Consider the following 17,969-nt stretch of genomic DNA (forward strand, 5'->3'; position numbering starts at 1 on the left):
GTAACAAAGTTAGATTATGTCTCAACAAAATAAAATAAAATTAGATTAGATTAAAAACTTCTGCTACTCAAAACATACTGTTAAGAAAATGAAAAGGTAAACTACTGCTTAGAAAAAAATATTCACAATACAAGTGTCTTAACAAAGGCTTGATATTCAGAATATAAACCACTTATAACTCAAGTAAACACACAATTCTAATTAAATTTGGGCAAAAGATTTATACATGGCAAAAAAAAAAAAGCACATGAAAAGATACTTAATTCCAACAGTCATGACGGAAATGCAAATTAACACCATTACACACTTGCTAGAATGGTTAAAAATAACATTAATGTCAAGAGTTAGTGATAATGTGGAGCAACATCAACTCCCATAAATTGTTGATGGATATGCTAAATGGTACAATCAGTTTAGTAACAGTTTCTTCTAAAATAAAACATACACTTAGCTTATGGCCCAGCTATTGTTTACTTCCAGGTTTTCCCAAAAGAAATGAAAATATGTGTTTATACAAACACTTGTACATAGAAGTACATAGCATTTTTAGTCATAGTAGCTTACATATGGAAAGAGCCCACTGGCATGAGAAAAGATTTTAAAAAATGTGGTATTTTCTGTATAACAGAATATTAATCAATAATATGAAGAAAAATATAAATAAAAAATTACATATACATACATATAGAATATTCCCACCAAATAATGCTGAGTGAAAATACAAAGACACAAAAAGTACCTACTCTATGATCCCGTTTCTTTCTTTTCTTTTTTTTTTTTTTTTGAGACAGAGTCTCAAAAAAAGTACCATGGCATCACAGCTCACAGCAACCTCAAACTCCTGGGTTTAAGCAATTCTCTTGCCTCAGCCTCCCAAGTAGCTGGGAATATGATCCCATTACTATGAAATTCTATAGTAGAAAAAGCAAATCTAATCAATAATGACAGAAAACAGATCAATGCTCATCAGCTTTGAGAGGTGTGGGAATTAATTGCAAAGGGTCTGAGAATTTGGGGGGGATGATAGAAATGTTCTATATGGGGGCAGCGCCTGTGGCTGCAACAAAAAAACTGCAACAAAAAGAAAAAATAGCCGGGCATTGTAGTGGGCGCCTATAGTCCCAGCTACTCGGGAGGCTGAGGCAAGAGAATCGCTATGAGCTGTGTGACGCTATGACACTCTGCTGAGGGCGATAAAGTGAGACTTTGTCTCTACAAAAAAAAAAAAAGAAAGAAAAAAAAAAGAAATGTTCTATATCTTGGTTGTGGTAGTAATCATAAAGGGATATACATTTGTCAAAACTCATTGAACTGCCGGGCTCAGTGGCTCACGCCTGTAATCCTAGCCCTCTCTGGGAAGCCACGCGGGGTGGATTGCTTGAGCTCACAGGTTCGAGTCTAAGCAAAAGCGAGACCCTATCTCTACTAAAAATAGAAAATCTGAGGCAAGGGGATTGCTTGAGCCCAAGAGTTTTAGGTTGATGCCATGGCATTCTATCCAGGGTGACAGCTTGAGACCCTATCTCAAAAAAAAAGGAAAAAAAACTCACTGAACTTAAAATTAATATATTTCAGTTATAAATTGTACCTCAATAAACTTGAGCTTAAAATCCATCATCACTCTAAGTAGAAGACTGCTATCTGAAATAAAAATTCATTTCATATGATAAGAGATCTAAATTAAAGATGCCTAGACATCTAACAAAGTATCTGACATTTCTTTCCAGCAATAAACAACCAATTACCACTTGGGTAAAGTATAATAATGAAATAATTAATTAAAAATAACTCTTTAAAAAAACCTCTTTTGACTCCATTTCTTACAAAATTTGAGAGAAAACTCATATTACTTGTTTTTTACAAAGAGTGACATTTACACACACACATATCATCTGTGCTTTTCAAAATTCTGTGAGAGAGGATGTCAGCTTCAATTATCTCTTATTTAATATTATCATTTGAACATTTAACCTTTTCCCCAACTTATCTGCTCTCACTGTGGGGGCATCCAGGCAGATGGAATACTATCAGTACCATCATGGAAGGAGTGAGCTTAAGAGCACATGCCAGGCCTGGGAAGCTATATGAGTACAGCACAGCTGGGGAGATGATGCCCAAGTGAAAAACAGAATTTATTAACCTCTGGAGTCTTTCAAGCTGGAGAATTCATAACCAAATCTGCAGTGTTAGAAAGATTACTCATATGGCACTCAGGATTAACTGAGGAGTCGGATGGGAAGTTTGGAAGATAGAAGAATACATATAGAAGACCTTCCTAATCTACAGAAGATGTAGATTAGGGGAATGACAGTGAAACTGAACTGAATGAGATGTTTTAACAGCATTTATAAGGCAATGTTGATGGGATTTGGTCACTGATTAGATATGGTCTTGGAGTAAAGGAGGGGAGATTTTAAAGTATCTTTCGACTTGCATGCTCCATCCAAATTACTGTATCATCCACCAAAATAAAGAGAGACTTTACCTAACAATTGCAATCAGTGTAACCTGGCTTATTGTACCCTCAATGAATCCCCAACAATAAAAAAAAAAAAAAAAAAAGAATATTGAGGTGGGCGTGGTGGCTTATGCCAATAATACCAGCACTCTGGGAGCCCAAGGCAGGTGGACCACTTGAGGTCAGTAGTTTGAGACCAGCCTGAGAAAAAGCCAGATCCTGTCTCTACTAAAAATAGAAAAATTAGCTGGGTTTCATGGCAGATGCCTGTAGTCCCAGCTACTTGGTAGGCTGAGGCAAGAGGAACTCTTGAGCTCAAAAGTTTGAGGTTGCTATGAGCTATGATGCCATGCCACTCTACCCAGGGTGACAGAATCTGTCTCCCTCCCCCCCGCCCCCCCCAAAAAAAACCAGGGGGGAAAAAAAAAAGAATATTGAGAAAAAGCAGGTTTGAGGACAGTGATGATTACTTCCTTGTCTGCACATAATGAGTTTGAGGTTTATGTACATCCAAGGGAAAGCATCCAGCAAGTCAGGTGAATATGCAGATGTGCAGTCAAGAATGGTCTGCGCTAGAGTCAGAGATGGAATAATAAATTAAAAATATACTTTCAACCTGTACAAAATGAGAGAAGAGATAAAAATGGAACCCTGGAGAGCCCCCCCAAATTTTTATAAGTAAGCAGAAGAGTATAAAAAAAGTGACAGAAGGTTACATTTAAGGTCACAGAAGGTAAGAACAATGAGAGTTCTATGTCAGTTGATGTCAGCAATCACCAAAAGCTGAAAAGTCATCAAGCAACAAAGAGAAATATATTTATCAATTAGGACAGCAGTTCTCAACCTGTGGGTTACAACCCACAGGAACTGTACTAAAGGGCTGTGGCATTAGGAAGGTTGAGAACCACTGAATTAGGAAGTCATTGGTGTCTTTCCCAAAAGAACACTGAAGACAGTCAGAACACAGAGCTCTAAAGAGTAAGAAGTGAAGCAGTGTTCACTATTATTTCAATGATTTTGGCTATGAAAGGAAGGTAAGCATTTGATTAATAACAACAGAGAAACAATTTTAAGGAAGCATTTTATTTTTATGGTGTGTTTTCGGTCTACTTATCTGCTAACATAGCAAGATCAAAGGAGGGGGGAGGGTGAAAAAGTGTCAAAAGGAATGTTGTAGGATCCATAGTGGAAGTATGGTGGAACTAGTCTTGGACTAGAAATGGGGGTTCTTTTTTACTGACTTGAGAAGGAAAGATTTGTATGTATATAGACAAGTGGTTGGGTAGGTAGGTGAGTTAAAGAGTAGATAAACTTAATGAAGTACCAATTAAAAAGGTGAGATCCTCTGTTGAGAGGCAGGAAGTTGATTATGTGAGTTTAAAGAGAGCAGAGAAACTTGGGAAAGGTATTAGATGAGAATGGAAAAGCTTTACTATCTCAGTAGTATAATTAGGACCTCTTTTTAAAATTAATTTCAGACTATGTATGTGGAAATATGTGATAATGACTATCACATAAAGAAATTCTGAATATATATTGCTTTATATAAAACAATATTTCTTGGCTTCCACATGGGAGGATGACACTTCTAGTTGCCTCTTGAAGAAGACATGATCTTTGATTTCTTCTAATAACAGTGGTTATAGCCTTTTAATGTCCAACACATTTCTACAATAATTGCAGGGATTGAGAATGGAAGCTGCAGTCTTGAAACAGTTTTCCTTCAACATTACACTACTGACCTAATCTAAGAGTGAAACTCCAAAAATCTTAGCATATTGGCGTTAGCTACACTACGTTTACATATGACAGCTTTCTATTTTAAACTACGATTTATGATCTATCTTTACAATTTTAGATTGTAAGCTACACCTTTCATGTCAAATTTTCCAAAGGCTTGCATAACAAGCATTTGAAAAAAAAAAAAAATCTCATAAATGCTCCCTAGTGGAGAGACTGCACATGCAACTACCTGTTTATATATGCAGTAACTTGAATTATACATGAAAATTCCACATGGATGCCCAGAATCAGCACTGTGTTAATTCAAGAAGTATATTAATTTTTTTGGATGTATTTAGTAGCAGAGCATAAGAAAAATCTGTTCTTTAAACTGAGTTTTCTTTTAAAAAATCTGCTAGTTGGAATCTTCTATTTCAAGGAATCTACTCTTCCTAGGAAAAATAATTTGTAATAAATATTAATCCCATAATACATGAAAAATGAGAAACAAAACTTTTTAAAAATCCTTGGAAATTCCATATTTAGATATTTTAAAAAGCCTATAAGACTATCCAATTTCTCTATCCTATAAAACTTAAAAGTCATATTGAACACAAAATTTAAATGATAAATGTCAGTTGAAAAGTTATCACCTTTCCATTTCAATGCTTACTTCTATAGGATAATTCTCTTCCAAGAGACCTTCTTGGTAAAAAGAAGTGACAGCCAACTCATTGCCTAATTGATTTAGGAACAGTGCCCAGGGAGACAGTCCAATTAAGTTTACAAGCTGGCAATTAGCAGGAAGCCCTCTAAATCCCTACAATGAGAGCCTGTTTACTTTAGTAAGAAGGCAAATGTGCTAGAGATAGGAAGAGAAAACTGTGCTTTTTGCAAAGCTGTTTTGAGAAGGCCCACAAGGGAGGGCTGAAGAAAAGCTAAGGTGTATGTGGGCAGACAGCCTTCTGTTTGACAGGTAACTGAGTAATTTACAGGGTGAAAAGGAGAGAGAGAACAAGACCAGGGAAGAAAGAGGGAGAGAGAATATGTGTGCATGTCTGTGTGCTTTAACAGACATGCAAAACATCAAACACCCACTTTAATTAGTGTTGTGTATGGAGACATACAACTGTTAAACATGTAGTTGGGCAAAGTATAACTGTATTATCTCATAATAAATAGATTCCAAACATTTTTTCTTGGACAATATTAATATTATGAATAGATTTTACTGCAATTTATTATATGGAAAGAACATAGACCTCACGCTACAAGTCTTATATCTTTCAGGTTATTCAAATCATTTACACTAGATTTCTTTGATATGTTCAATTTCAGAGACAAGTATACCCGTTTTAAAAAAGTAAACTGAAAGGTATTTAACAAATACTACGTCTTTAAAAATTTAACTTTGTACCACAAAGCCAAATCCTGTAAGGGGTTTTAAGATGTATTTACATTTTTATGTTCTCATGTAGACATAATGTACATTAATTAAAATTTGTTTTTCTAGATCTACGGTTCTTGAAAGAATGTTAAATTATAGAAAACTACCTAAAATATATCATATATCTCAGGGCATAACTGGTAATGTCAAACTATAAAAGGCAAATGAATCATCATAATAAAATTTCATTTTAAGGTCTCTTGGTTGAAATGGGCTACAATAACACATGATTTGCTATAGTGATAAATACTTTTATCCAAAAGGAAAACAAAAATTAAGAGTTATAGAATATCTTCAGCAATTTCTAACTAAAAATCTGCTTTTTAAAATTTTAAGACAATTGCTTCACAAAATTCCAATCTGGAAAGTGACAGACACCAATAATCTAATTTTTATAGAAAAACAACACAGAGTTTTTCAGTGGACATAAGTACTTTTAAAATAGTCACTTTTTTTTATTTTAGAGAGTATCAAATGTGAAAATTAAGGCTTTTTTTTGAGACAGTCTCATTTTGTCGCCCTTGGTAGAGTGCCGTAGCGTCACAGCTCACAGCAACTTCCAGCTCCTGGGCTTCGTCAATTCTCTTGCCTCAGCCTCCTGAGTAGCTAGGACTACAGGTGCCCACCACAACACCTGGCTATTTTTGTTGTTGTTGTTGTTGCTGTTTGGCTGGGACCAGGTTTGAATCTGCCACCCTGGTAAATGGGGCTGGCGCCCTACTCACTGAGCCACAGATGCTGCCCAAATTAGGCTTTTTAATCATCATGATTAAATGATTAATGATTAGTACAATTTCCAAATTCTTAACTATCTAATATTCCTTTTACAGAAAATCATACATAAAACATTCTTAAGGAAACTATATGAAATGTTTGAAAAGGAAACATATTCACAGGAAACCAAATAGAAAAAAAATCTATATTCCAAGAATAGTTTTATTGTCATAATTATGACACCATCATAAACACTTTAATTTACTTACTCATCAACTTACCAAGTTTAAACAAAAGTACACCCAAAGGTCCTTTGTCAAACCTGAGGAATAGGAGATCATAGATGACACCACTTTCAGGCTTCTGTAAAACAACCGGAGGAGCTATCCACTGCATTTGAACAAGACTGCTGGGAACATCAAAGAATTTACTGAACTGCAGAGTCTCCCTGGGTAAGCAGTCTTCAGCCAAGAGCTGGATGTTAATAGGGGATAGAGCCATATCAAAAATTTGCAGCTCCCCTTGGTTGCTGCCAACTAGAAGAATAGCGCCACTTGGGTGGCAGCTTATTAATGAAGGCAAAAGTTCAGCCTGAGCTAAGACAGTCACTCTACGTTGAGTTTCATAAAGAATTACTGAAGAATCTTCACAGCCCAGAATTAGTTTGTCTTCAGTAACATTCCTGCAGCAGCTGATGACCTTCGATCTAAGTGGTATTCTGGTGACTGACACACACTGGATTTTGTTCCGAACACATTCATAGATGCAGCTGTCAGCCATGGGCTCTTTGTCCGCACTGATGGAGCGCTCCACTGTGAACACCTGATAAGGCTGTTTGGTGCCAAAGCAAACATCCAAAGGGTCCCATTCTGTACGGACAGAACTTAGAACCTGTAAGAAATATATCAAGTACATTCAGATAGATCTTGATGTTTCTTTAGCTGTCACAAATGGCAAGCATATCAATTTAGAAACCTATTAAAGATTATCAAGTAGGGGCGGCGCCTGTGGCTCAAAGGAGTAGGACTCTGGCCCCATATACTGGAGGTGGAGGGTTCAAACCCAGCTCTGGCCAAAAAACTGCAAAAAAAAAAAAAAAAAAAAAAGAGATCATCAAACTTGGTAAACAAACAGTCTGTGAAGCTAGTGAATGATGCCCCATGATCATATCAATGTACACAGCTATGACTTAATTAAAAAAAAAAAGAGAGATCATCAAGTAGTACTTTAAATATCAGCAACATATAAGTATATAATAGCACATACAGCAATCTAGGTCACGTGGAGCACATATATACATACATATAGCACAGCTGAAGGGATTAAGCTATAAGATTTAAACTTTAGCATTTTGTTTTAGAAAGACCATAAATCACTTAATTGTACAAACTAATATGGCCAGATTTTAGTAAAATAATATGGTTACCAGAACATCTAAAAATTTACAAATTATAAAGAATGAACAACTTGGACTTTGCCTAACAAACACAAACAATGTAACTTAATTATATGTACCCATATGTTAATCTGAAACTCTTAAAAAAGAAAAAAAGAATGAATAAAAGACTTTAAACAATTAATCTCTTTCTGCGCACAATCCTTGCCGATTCTAAAATTGTTGGTAAATTACTTATCAGAAATATATCTCTAATTAGTAGGTCTAAACAGGAAAAAAAAAAAGTTTAGAACCCTGTTAACAGTCTAACAGAAATATTTTACTATCAGAAAGGATATGAAGGATTACTAAGTAGACAAATGAGCAATAGAAATAATATCGTGTACTGGTTTTTAAATAAAAATTTAAAAATCAAGACCTAGTAAACACTGTTGAACCTTGAATAACAGGGGTCTGAACTGCATAGGTCTATTACAGTGAATTTTTTTCAAATAAACATGGATTGAAAATACAGTATTCCCAGGATGCTAAACCTGTGTATACAGAGGGCTAGCTTTTTGCTGTTCTGTTCTACAGGGCTGAATATGTTCAACAGGGCTGAATATGTGCAGCTTTTGGTACATCAGTGGATGGTGGGGCAGGAGTGTCCTGGAACTAATCTCCTTAATGTACTGATGGATGACTATAATATGATTTGACTGGGATATGATTTGTCAGTATTGGTGAAGTAAAATTTTAAAACTATCTTTGGTATAGAAAGGAAAGGCTACTACCTATAAGAAACACCAAAGCATAACAATGAAACAAAACAATACGCCATTCATTCCCTTTATTTGTGTGTAACTGATAAGAGGCCAAGAACCAGGAGAGTGGTATTAAAGAAGATATTTTCTAACACTTTGTCAAAAAACCTCAAAGACCGAGAAACATTAAATAACACATATCTACAAATGTCATAAAATTTTATAGAACTATGCACACACAAAAATGGTGCACGTAAAATCTGATGAAATCCAACTATGGTCTGTACCTGAATTAATAGTATTGTACCAAGGTTATTTTCTTGTATTTGACAATGTATTGCAGTAACATATTACCTTTGGGAGAAACTGGAGGGATACACAAAGAGCTTTCACTGTACTATGTTATCAATTTCTTATGAGTCAAACTATTTTAAAATTAAAAGTTGTTTTTTGGGGGTTTTTTTCCTTTTTTTTTTGAGACAGAGTCTCAAAAAGTCACCTTGGGTAGAGTGCCATGCCACCATAGCTCACAGCAACTTCAAACTCTTAGGCTCAAGCAATCCTCTTGTTTCAGCCTCCTGAGTAGCTGGGACTACAGGTATCTGCCACAATGCCCAGCTAGTTTTTAGTAGAGATGGGATCTTGCTCTTGCTCGGGCTGGTCTTGAACTCCTGAGCTTAGGCAATCCACCCATCTCACCTCTCAAAGTGCTAGGATTACAGGCGTGAGCTACCATGCCTGGCCAAAAGTTGGTTTTTTTTTTTTGTTGTTGTTGTTTTTAAAGAAAAGCACATACAGGTATGTTACAGAGTGCGGAACTGGGGAGGAGGAGTTGATGAGTCTTAAAAAAACAAAATCCATACTATACATCAAGACCAAAATAATCTTGCTAAATTAAATGCTTTTGCTTTCACCCCCTGTTGAAAACGTTCAATGGCTACCCACAGATTGAGGAGTTAAATTTTTATTCCCATGCCTGGAATACAAAGTTCTGTGGCACTTAAATCCAATTCCCTCCCTCTTTCACACTCTTTTTTCTGCTCTCATTTTCTCTTTTGTCCAATAAATATTTGAGTATAAGCTATGTGCCAGGCACTGGTCTGGAGTGGTGGAGATACAACAGTAAGTAAATCCTCTTCCTCGGGGTCATATACATATAGGGAGAAAAAGTGGTATCTTTTCCTTACCCACTATAAAGTTCATAACTGACATCCCTAAAGCAAAACACAGATTAAGAGAAAAGCATAACAAATTTATTTAAGCAAAGTCTTACATGACCAAAGGCTTCCCAAAGACCCAGGGAAAACTCTCTTTTTTATGTTTAGGTTTGATGAAGAATGGACAGTCCTGCAGAAGTATGACTGGACAAAATGCATATATGACCTAATGATACTATGTGGAACTTAGCAAGGCCTGTTTGTTTAGATTTTTCTTTAAATCCCTGTGTCTTCCTTCCTTTCCTCCAGGTATAGGGACACTTGTCACATAAGGGTCTTATAACCTACTTTCAGAGAAGCCATGTCAGAGAATTCTTTTCATGACTTCAGGGGAAAAAATCAGGGGAATATCAGAGAAAGAAAAAGAGAAGGTCAGAGAGCGCTTTCTGCCTCTTTGGTTTTCTTAATTTCCTTCATCTTAAAACACTCAGTATGCCAGGATACCATATTTTGGGGTTGCATTTCCTGTACCCTATCAGACCATAATAGCAAAAGACAATAATTAACAAGTGAACATATATGGATATCATACATACATACTTACTAAATACTGTGAAGTAAAATAAAACAAAGTAAGGGGGGGTGGATAATGGCAGGAGTGGGGAGGAGGAGGTGTGATCCAGAGGTCAGGACAGGTCTCTGTGATAAAGGTGGGCTGAAAGAAGAGTGAGCCATGCAGCCACGAGGAAGAAGAGAGCATCATGCAAAGGAAATGGGCCCTGGTGTACAAACTCTTTTGGGCAGACAAAGGAGACCAATACGGCTAGAGAAGTAACAAGGAAGAGAGTCATGGGGAATGGAAATCAAGAAGTGGGGGAAATAATGTGCAGTAACCTGTAGGTCAATAAGGACTGTGACTTTTTCTCTAAATGAGATGAGAAGCTATAAGTTTTGAACAAAGTAAGAATACAATTTGACTTGCAAAATCTAGTGTTATGTCCTGCATTCTCCCTCCAGCACTCTAGTCACTGTTAAACCGTCCCACATTTTCCCTGTTCTGTAACTTCACTCACGCCCATTGCCTGAAATCCACACTCTTCACCCACAGAGACTCACCTTTTCCTACCAACCATACTTACATAAATACTAGACTGAAAGTATCCCAGTTTCATGGACACTTTTCAGCTGGATGGCATCTTCCCTTCCTTTAAACCAGCCTCTATACCCACTTCCCAGTCCCAACTTGGCCAATGCCTTTCTTGTGACATCTGCCCTTTTGTTTGCTTCTTATACTTAGTTACATGTCTTCATTTTCATTGTAAGTTTAAAAAATTAACTATCTCAAATATTTTATACTTTTTTGTACCTGTGTAACAACTAGCCAAAAGCTGAACTGGTAGTAAGTATGCAATAAACTTTTTAAACTAATAATTTTTTTAAAAGCCACTCAAACACTGGCTATAATGTCACACTTCTGGAAAGCCATAAGTTTTGTAAAGGAAGCTTTATGACAGAGACTGCGAAGTCAGGTGATGTTGGGTAGAGCCCGTCCTGACACAGGGGCAGCCAAAAAAGGAGGGGTCCAGCCAGACATATTCTTGGCCCAGAACAGATTATGCTCAAGGTCCAGGGAGAAGGGTCTCAGGCTCCTTTGTTTCCCAAAGTTTGTGAGACCCTCTCTAGTTGACTCAGTAGTTTCACCAAGATAAAGGAGTAAAAAGAAGAATAAGACCACAGACTACATACACTCCCTGTTCCCTGCTGCTAATCCCAGATTACTCAAAAAGGCCAGCCAATGTCAAGAAGATCACTGCTGTCTTCCCAGCTGTACACATGATGATTCTCAATAGCTGATGTTCACTTAAGGGAGGAAAATGTCTTGCATGGCATAATTAAAGACATCATAAACATTTAAAGATTAAAAACTACTTGAGTGTGAGGCAAGAAAATTGCTTGAGCCCAAGACTTTGAGGTTGCTGTGAGCTGTGACACCATGGCACTCTACTCAGGACGCATAGTGAGACTGTCTCAAAAACAAAAACAAAAACTACTTGAGTATGCATAAGTTTCAGTAAAGAGTATCCCTACCAATAATAATAATAGTAATAAGCAAGAAAATAGGGTACTGTATCAATAACTTTTCATAAAATCTCTTACTTAATCTTTCCAATATTCCAAAGTTAGGTATCTACATTCTGCAATCTATATTCTAGAGCAGTGGTTCTCAATCTTCCTAATGTTGCGGCCCTTTAATACAGTTCCTATGGGTCGCGACCCACAGGTTGAGAACTGCTGTTCTTAGAGATAAGGAAAATGGGGGTCAGAAAGATGGTGTATGTTGTTCTTGGTCCCAGAGTTAATAACTGATAGAGCTACAATTTCAATGCAAGTCTGTCTGACACTAAAAATTAAGGTCTTTCTCCACAGGACATGCTGTCTGGCAAGCACGAGTGATTAGAAGTTTACATAAATATAACTGCTTTTCCTCTATGTGATCAGAGAAAGGGAAGGAGAATGACAGGGCCCTGGGGACAGACTTAAAGTGTGGAGGAAGGATCTCCACAGAAGAAAGAAGAGTGAAAAAAAAAAAGAAGAAGAAGAAAGAAAGAAAGAGTGAGAAAAAGGGGAAGGGATTGAAGAGACAAATTATGTAAATGACAATGGAGCCTGTTAACTTTGGGGTGGGAAAGAAAAGCTTATGCTGAGCTATATTTGTCAAGTATTTAATAATATAGGCAATTCTGCTCTGTATGACTAAGGAAATTTGGAAAGGGAAATTCTTTTTTTCTTTTTTTTTTTTTATTGTTGGGGATTCATTGAGGGTACAATAAGCCAGGTTACACTGATTGCAATTGTTAGGTAAAGTCCCTCTTGCAATCATGTCTTGCCCCCATAAAGTGTGACACACACCAAGGCCCCATCCCCCTCCCTCCTTCCCTCTGTTTCCCCCCCCATAACCATAATTGTCATTAATTGTCCTCGTATCAAAATTGAGTACATAGGATTCATGCTTCTCCATTCTTGTGATGCTTTACTGAGAATAATGTCTTCCACGTCCATCCAGGTTAATACGAAGGATGTAAAGTCTCCATTTTTTTTAATGGCTGAATAGTATTCCATGGTATACATATACCACAGCTTGTTAATCTATTCCTGGGTTGGTGGGCATTTAGGCTGTTTCCACATTTTGGCGATTGTAAATTGAGCTGCAATAAACAGTCTAGTATAAGTGTCCTTACGATAAAAGGACTTTTTTCCTTCTGGGTAGATGCCCAGTAATGGGATTGCAGGATCAAATGGGAGGTCTAGCTTGAGTGCTTTGAGGTTTCTCCATACTTCTTTCCAGAAAGGTTATACTAATTTGCAGTCCCACCAGCAGTATAAAAGCGTTCCCTTCTCTCCACATCCACGCCAGCATCTGCACTTTTGAGATTTTGTGATGTGGGCCATTCTCACTGGGGTTAGATGATATCTCAGGGTTGTTTTGATTTGCATTTCTCTAATATATAGAGATGATGAACATTTTTTCATGTGTTTGTTAGCCTTTCGTCTGTCGTCTTTAGAGAAAGTTCTATTCATGTCTCTTGCCCATTGATATATGGGATTGTTGGCTTTTTTCATGTGGATTAATTTGAGTTCTCGATAAATCCTAGTTATCAAGCTTTTGTCTGATTAAAAATATGCAAATATCCTTTCCCATTGTGTAGGTTGTCTCCTTGCTTTGGTTATTGTCTCCTTAGCTGTACAGAAGCTTTTCAGTTTAATGAAGTCCCATTTGTTTATTTTTGTTGTTATTGCAATTGCCATGGCAGCCTTCTTCATGAAGTCTTTCCCCAGGCCAACATCTTCCAGTATTTTTCCTATGCTTTCTTGGAGGATTTTTATTGTTTCATGCCTTAAATTTAAGTCCTTTATCCATCTTGAATCAATTTTTGTGAGTGGGGAAAGGTATATTTGTCAAGTATTTAATAATATAGGCAACTCTGCTCTGTATGACTAAGGAAATTTGGAAAGGGAAATTCTTAATAACCTGACTTCTTTTAAAGATTCTTCATTCTTGAATTAACTAATTTATACTGAAAACAGAATGCTTTGTAAATATAAATGGAAAAACATCCCTAAATTGAACTAAACAAAAACTAAACTATCTTCTCAATACAAAAATTATACAAATACAAATATCACTGCTTTTACATCTGTTTATACAGAAGATAAAAAGGAAAACTATGTATCTTCTATAATGTTGTATGTAGTCTTTCAAAAGTAGTATTATATTAAGAACAGACAGGGTCAAGGTTATATTACTCTTATAATGATATGACTTTAGCATTAACATCCAAAATACCTGTACATTTAAAGTATTTATTATACTTGGGTTCGGAATTTAATTTCAAGTTGGAACTGCTTCTGTATAACTGCTACAAACAACATCACACAGTAATAAAAAGCAAGTGACTCTTTGTTCTGCCAGAGTGCTGGGATATTGAACAAGATCACCTTTTAGAATTGGAGTTTTCTCATCTATAAAATAAGGATTTATTCACCTGTGTTGCAGGATTGCTATAAGAATTTAAAATAATGTAATTATTGATAGCATGCAGGGGACAGAGAAACCCTCAATATACGGTGGTTATTATTGTTGTTCCTGACATAAAAACCCTGGATTCTTTAGCAAAGATAGTAGATAATAAAAAGAAAGAAAAACATTGACACTAAATAAAATCTATATTTTGTTATTTAGAATTTATGGCTGATATTTATATAGTGCAAACTATAAATGTGGAAGATAATTTTAAACATAGCAAAGATGTGGCTTGGAAGTTTAAATATTAAACTGATTTAATTGATTTATGATATTTAGCAGTGTACTTGGCACATGGTAGTGGCCCAATAAACACTATTCATGGAATACATTCAAATAAGACATAATTTCATATTTAATTTCATGAGTACAAATTTATTTTAAATCATACGTATGTGACTTTTCTTTTTTCTTTATTTTCTTTTTTTTTGAGGCATAGTCTCACTTTGTCACCTGTGGTAGGGTGCAGTGGCATCATAGGTCACAGCAACTTCAAACTCTCGGGCTCAAGCCATCATCCTCCTCAGTCTCCCAAGTAGCTGGAATTACAGGCACTCGCCACAGAGCCTAGCTATTTTTAGAAATGAGGTCTCACTCTTGCTCAGACTGGTCTCAAACTCCTGAGCTCAAGCAATCCATCTGCCTCGGCTTCCCAGAGTGCTAGGATTACAGGCATGAGGCGCTGAGCCTGGCCTACTTATGTGATTTTTAAAGATAATCAAGATCATTAGAATGAAAGAAACATTTCTAAGTTTCTAGACATTCTGTTATAGTAGAGGTACCATGGACTATAATGATATGCACACGAAGCAAGCCAGGCACAGTGGCACACATCTGCAGTCCCAGCTACTCAAGAGGATGAGGCAGGAGGATTACTTGAGGCCACCAATTCAAGACCAGTCTTGGTGATACAGTGAAACTCAGTCTCACTGAGTTTCAAAAAATTAAAAATAAAAATAATTAAAAAATAAGTACATAGATAACAGTAAATCTGCACAGGGAAATGTTTATAAAATAATTGACTGACACAGCATAGGCCCTTAGTACAAACGTTTAGATCAAGAAGAGTGAAATCATACTTGGATATTACTTAAATGTGATATTAATATTTTTAATTCAAAGGAAAAACAGACTGAAATTTCAATTAGAATTCTGAAGTAAAACATTTGCATTTAAAAAATAAGGAGAAACAGATAATTATCGATAAAAATGGACTCAGAAAAAATATTGGCAATGAGACGTAGGGAAAAAAATTCAGTCATTCCACTGGAGGAAAATGCTAATGTGATAGACCAAGATAATGAACATGAAGAGCAAACCCCTGCATTTTCAGCAGCCTTTTAAAGTTATTAAAGTATATCCTATCAACTGAAGAATTACACTCTGTATGAAAGAAAAAATATGTTAATATATTTTCTAGCTGTAAGACATTCTGTTAGCATATCCTTGCAAATAAGAAGTTGGAAACACCAAATAGAATTATGTAGTTATTGCAAAATACCTAGAAAAAATGTAAGCTTTTAAAAATCTAAACTTGCACATACTAAGACAGCGCTCATCTTATATTCATGCAGTTTGTGTTTCTCCCGAAATGAACTTAGAGTGAAGTCAGGAGATGATCAAGACCAAGATATGATGCTAAGATAAAAGAATGAAAAATATGGTGTGTAGTGAAGGGAGAAATGCTAAATGACAATGCCCTGAAGAAAAGCAAAACAGAGAAAGAAAGAAGAATTCAAAAAGAGGATTGTAGTTGGTGACACTTATGTAACCTATCAAGATTAATTTGAAGTCTACTTCCACCTTCCATGAAGCATGCTCATTGTTATCTCCTGCAAACTTCATGATCAAGAATTCCCTTCTCTCACTGAGTTCTTGGTCTTAATCCTGCCTTTGGTACTTCTCCGACTTCATGAATTCTAAAATCCATTAATCCTTTAAAGATTCTTAAAATATATGTCAGAGGCTTTAGGAACTGGTCATTAGAATTCAAGTGGGAATGCCTGTGATAACAAACAGGGTAAAAAGTTCTAACAAAGGCATAGTAAGTAGGCAAACAATGAGAAGGGGAAGAACTTCATAGATAATTAAGGGATGAAAAAACAAAAACTTTAATTACAAGGCAAAAGTCTGCTAAGTCTGAAAATCTAAAGAAAAAGAGTTCTGCCTTAATTTGAAGGGAATAGGGAGGTACAAAAAGAAAAACAGAAATACAGGCTGTGTGTTAACTACACCACAGGCTGTGCAATGTTAGAAGTGGTCAATGAGAAAAAATTGTCATATTAGAGATAGATGGCCATGACCCAGTGTTTTTTGTTGTTTTTTGTTTGTTTTTTAAAGAAAACTGTATGGTAATGAAATAAATGGGAAAAACTGAAGCTAAGAAATAGCAGAAGAGATTATGAGTCCTAAAGGTCCTGGATTTTCCCAATTTCAAGAATAAATAGAGCCAGGTTCGGTGGCTCTCGCCTGTAATTGTAGCATTCTGGGAGGCTGAAGCAGGTGGATTGCTTGAGCTCAGAATTCGAGACTAGCCTGAGCAAGAGTGAGACCCTGGCTCTAAAAAAAATTAGCTTAGGCAGGCACCTATAATCCCAGCTACTTGGGAGTCTAAGGCAAGAGGATCACTTGAGCCCAAGAGTTTGAAGTTGCTGTGAGCCATATGATGCCACAACACTCTACCATGGGTGAAAAAGTGAGACTCAAAAAAAAAAAAAAAAAGAATAAATAAGTTGGTAGTATCAATCCTAAAGTAAATTGTTTTAGCCACAGTTAAATCAGTCAGTTTTAAGGTTGAGATCAGTTGAAAAATGCAACACTAGATGATTAATTTTTATTTTTAGAGAAGCTAAATTTGAAAAGTAGACAGAATTGATCCAAAAGTTTTCTTTTTTTTTTTTTTTTTTGATGTGCTTCGTTTTTCTTTCTTTTTTTTTTTTTATTGTTGGGGTGATCCAAAAGTTTTCAAAGAAGAAAGAGTAAAGGGAAGGTAAGACATCATCAGTCAATATGATTGATGCCATCTCTGGAAGATAGATTGAAATTAAGAATGCACAAAAAGGAGAGAAGCAATAATATTGAGTTAGGGACAGGCTCAAGATTCTCCTATTTTATGTTTCAGTTAGAGAGTATCTTATTAAAACCCTTTTAATGTTACTCAATATGTATGTCAGGAAAGAGTGTTCCTTTCTAAAACTGAAAACCTTCACTAATAGGTAACCAGGTTATTTAAAAGATTATGCAGAAACCAAAAGTTCTTAGCTTGTCAGTAGAATTTATTTTTCCTCCTCACTTAATGTAAATTTTCCTCCTCACTTTATGTAAATTTTTAGGAACGAGAGTTAAAGGTACATTTTATTTTTACTTCTTTATTATAAAACACTGAAAACAAACATAAAAGTAAAGAAAATAAAATGATACATGTGAAAACAGCTTTATGAAATACTACCCTTTTTTTTTTTTAAAGACATAAAATATCACACACACAGTTGAAGCCTGCCAGAGTCCATTTCCTGTTCTCTAGAGACAACACTATTATGACTTTGGCACTTATTCCTATGTATTATTACTTCATCAATCCAAAACAACCCTATAGAACACAAAGCATTATTTTGAATGTTTTAAATTCTTATATAAATGTTATTATATTGTCATACTGTACTTTCTTTTTGCTCAATTTATTCTTTTGAGATTTCACATCATCACATTGCACTACTTCAGTCATTTAAACTGCCATATTGCATTCCACCC

The 17,969-nt window shown here is 35.8% G+C and overlaps 1 protein-coding gene across 4 annotated transcripts in view; it reads right to left on the bottom strand.

Annotated features, from left to right (window-relative positions):
• WDPCP (WD repeat containing planar cell polarity effector) overlaps positions 1–17,969 on the bottom strand; it is a 495,763-nt gene that overhangs the window by 312,594 nt on the left and 165,200 nt on the right. For all 4 annotated transcript variants that reach the window (XM_053586757.1, XM_053586756.1, XM_053586755.1 and 1 more), the window contains one exon: positions 6,623–7,232. In XM_053586757.1, coding sequence (XP_053442732.1) covers positions 6,623–7,232 — 610 coding nt within the window. The remainder of the gene's footprint in view (positions 1–6,622; positions 7,233–17,969) is intronic.

This window comes from Nycticebus coucang, chromosome 4, assembly GCF_027406575.1.
Source record: "Nycticebus coucang isolate mNycCou1 chromosome 4, mNycCou1.pri, whole genome shotgun sequence".
Classification (NCBI taxonomy): Eukaryota; Metazoa; Chordata; class Mammalia; order Primates; family Lorisidae; genus Nycticebus; species Nycticebus coucang.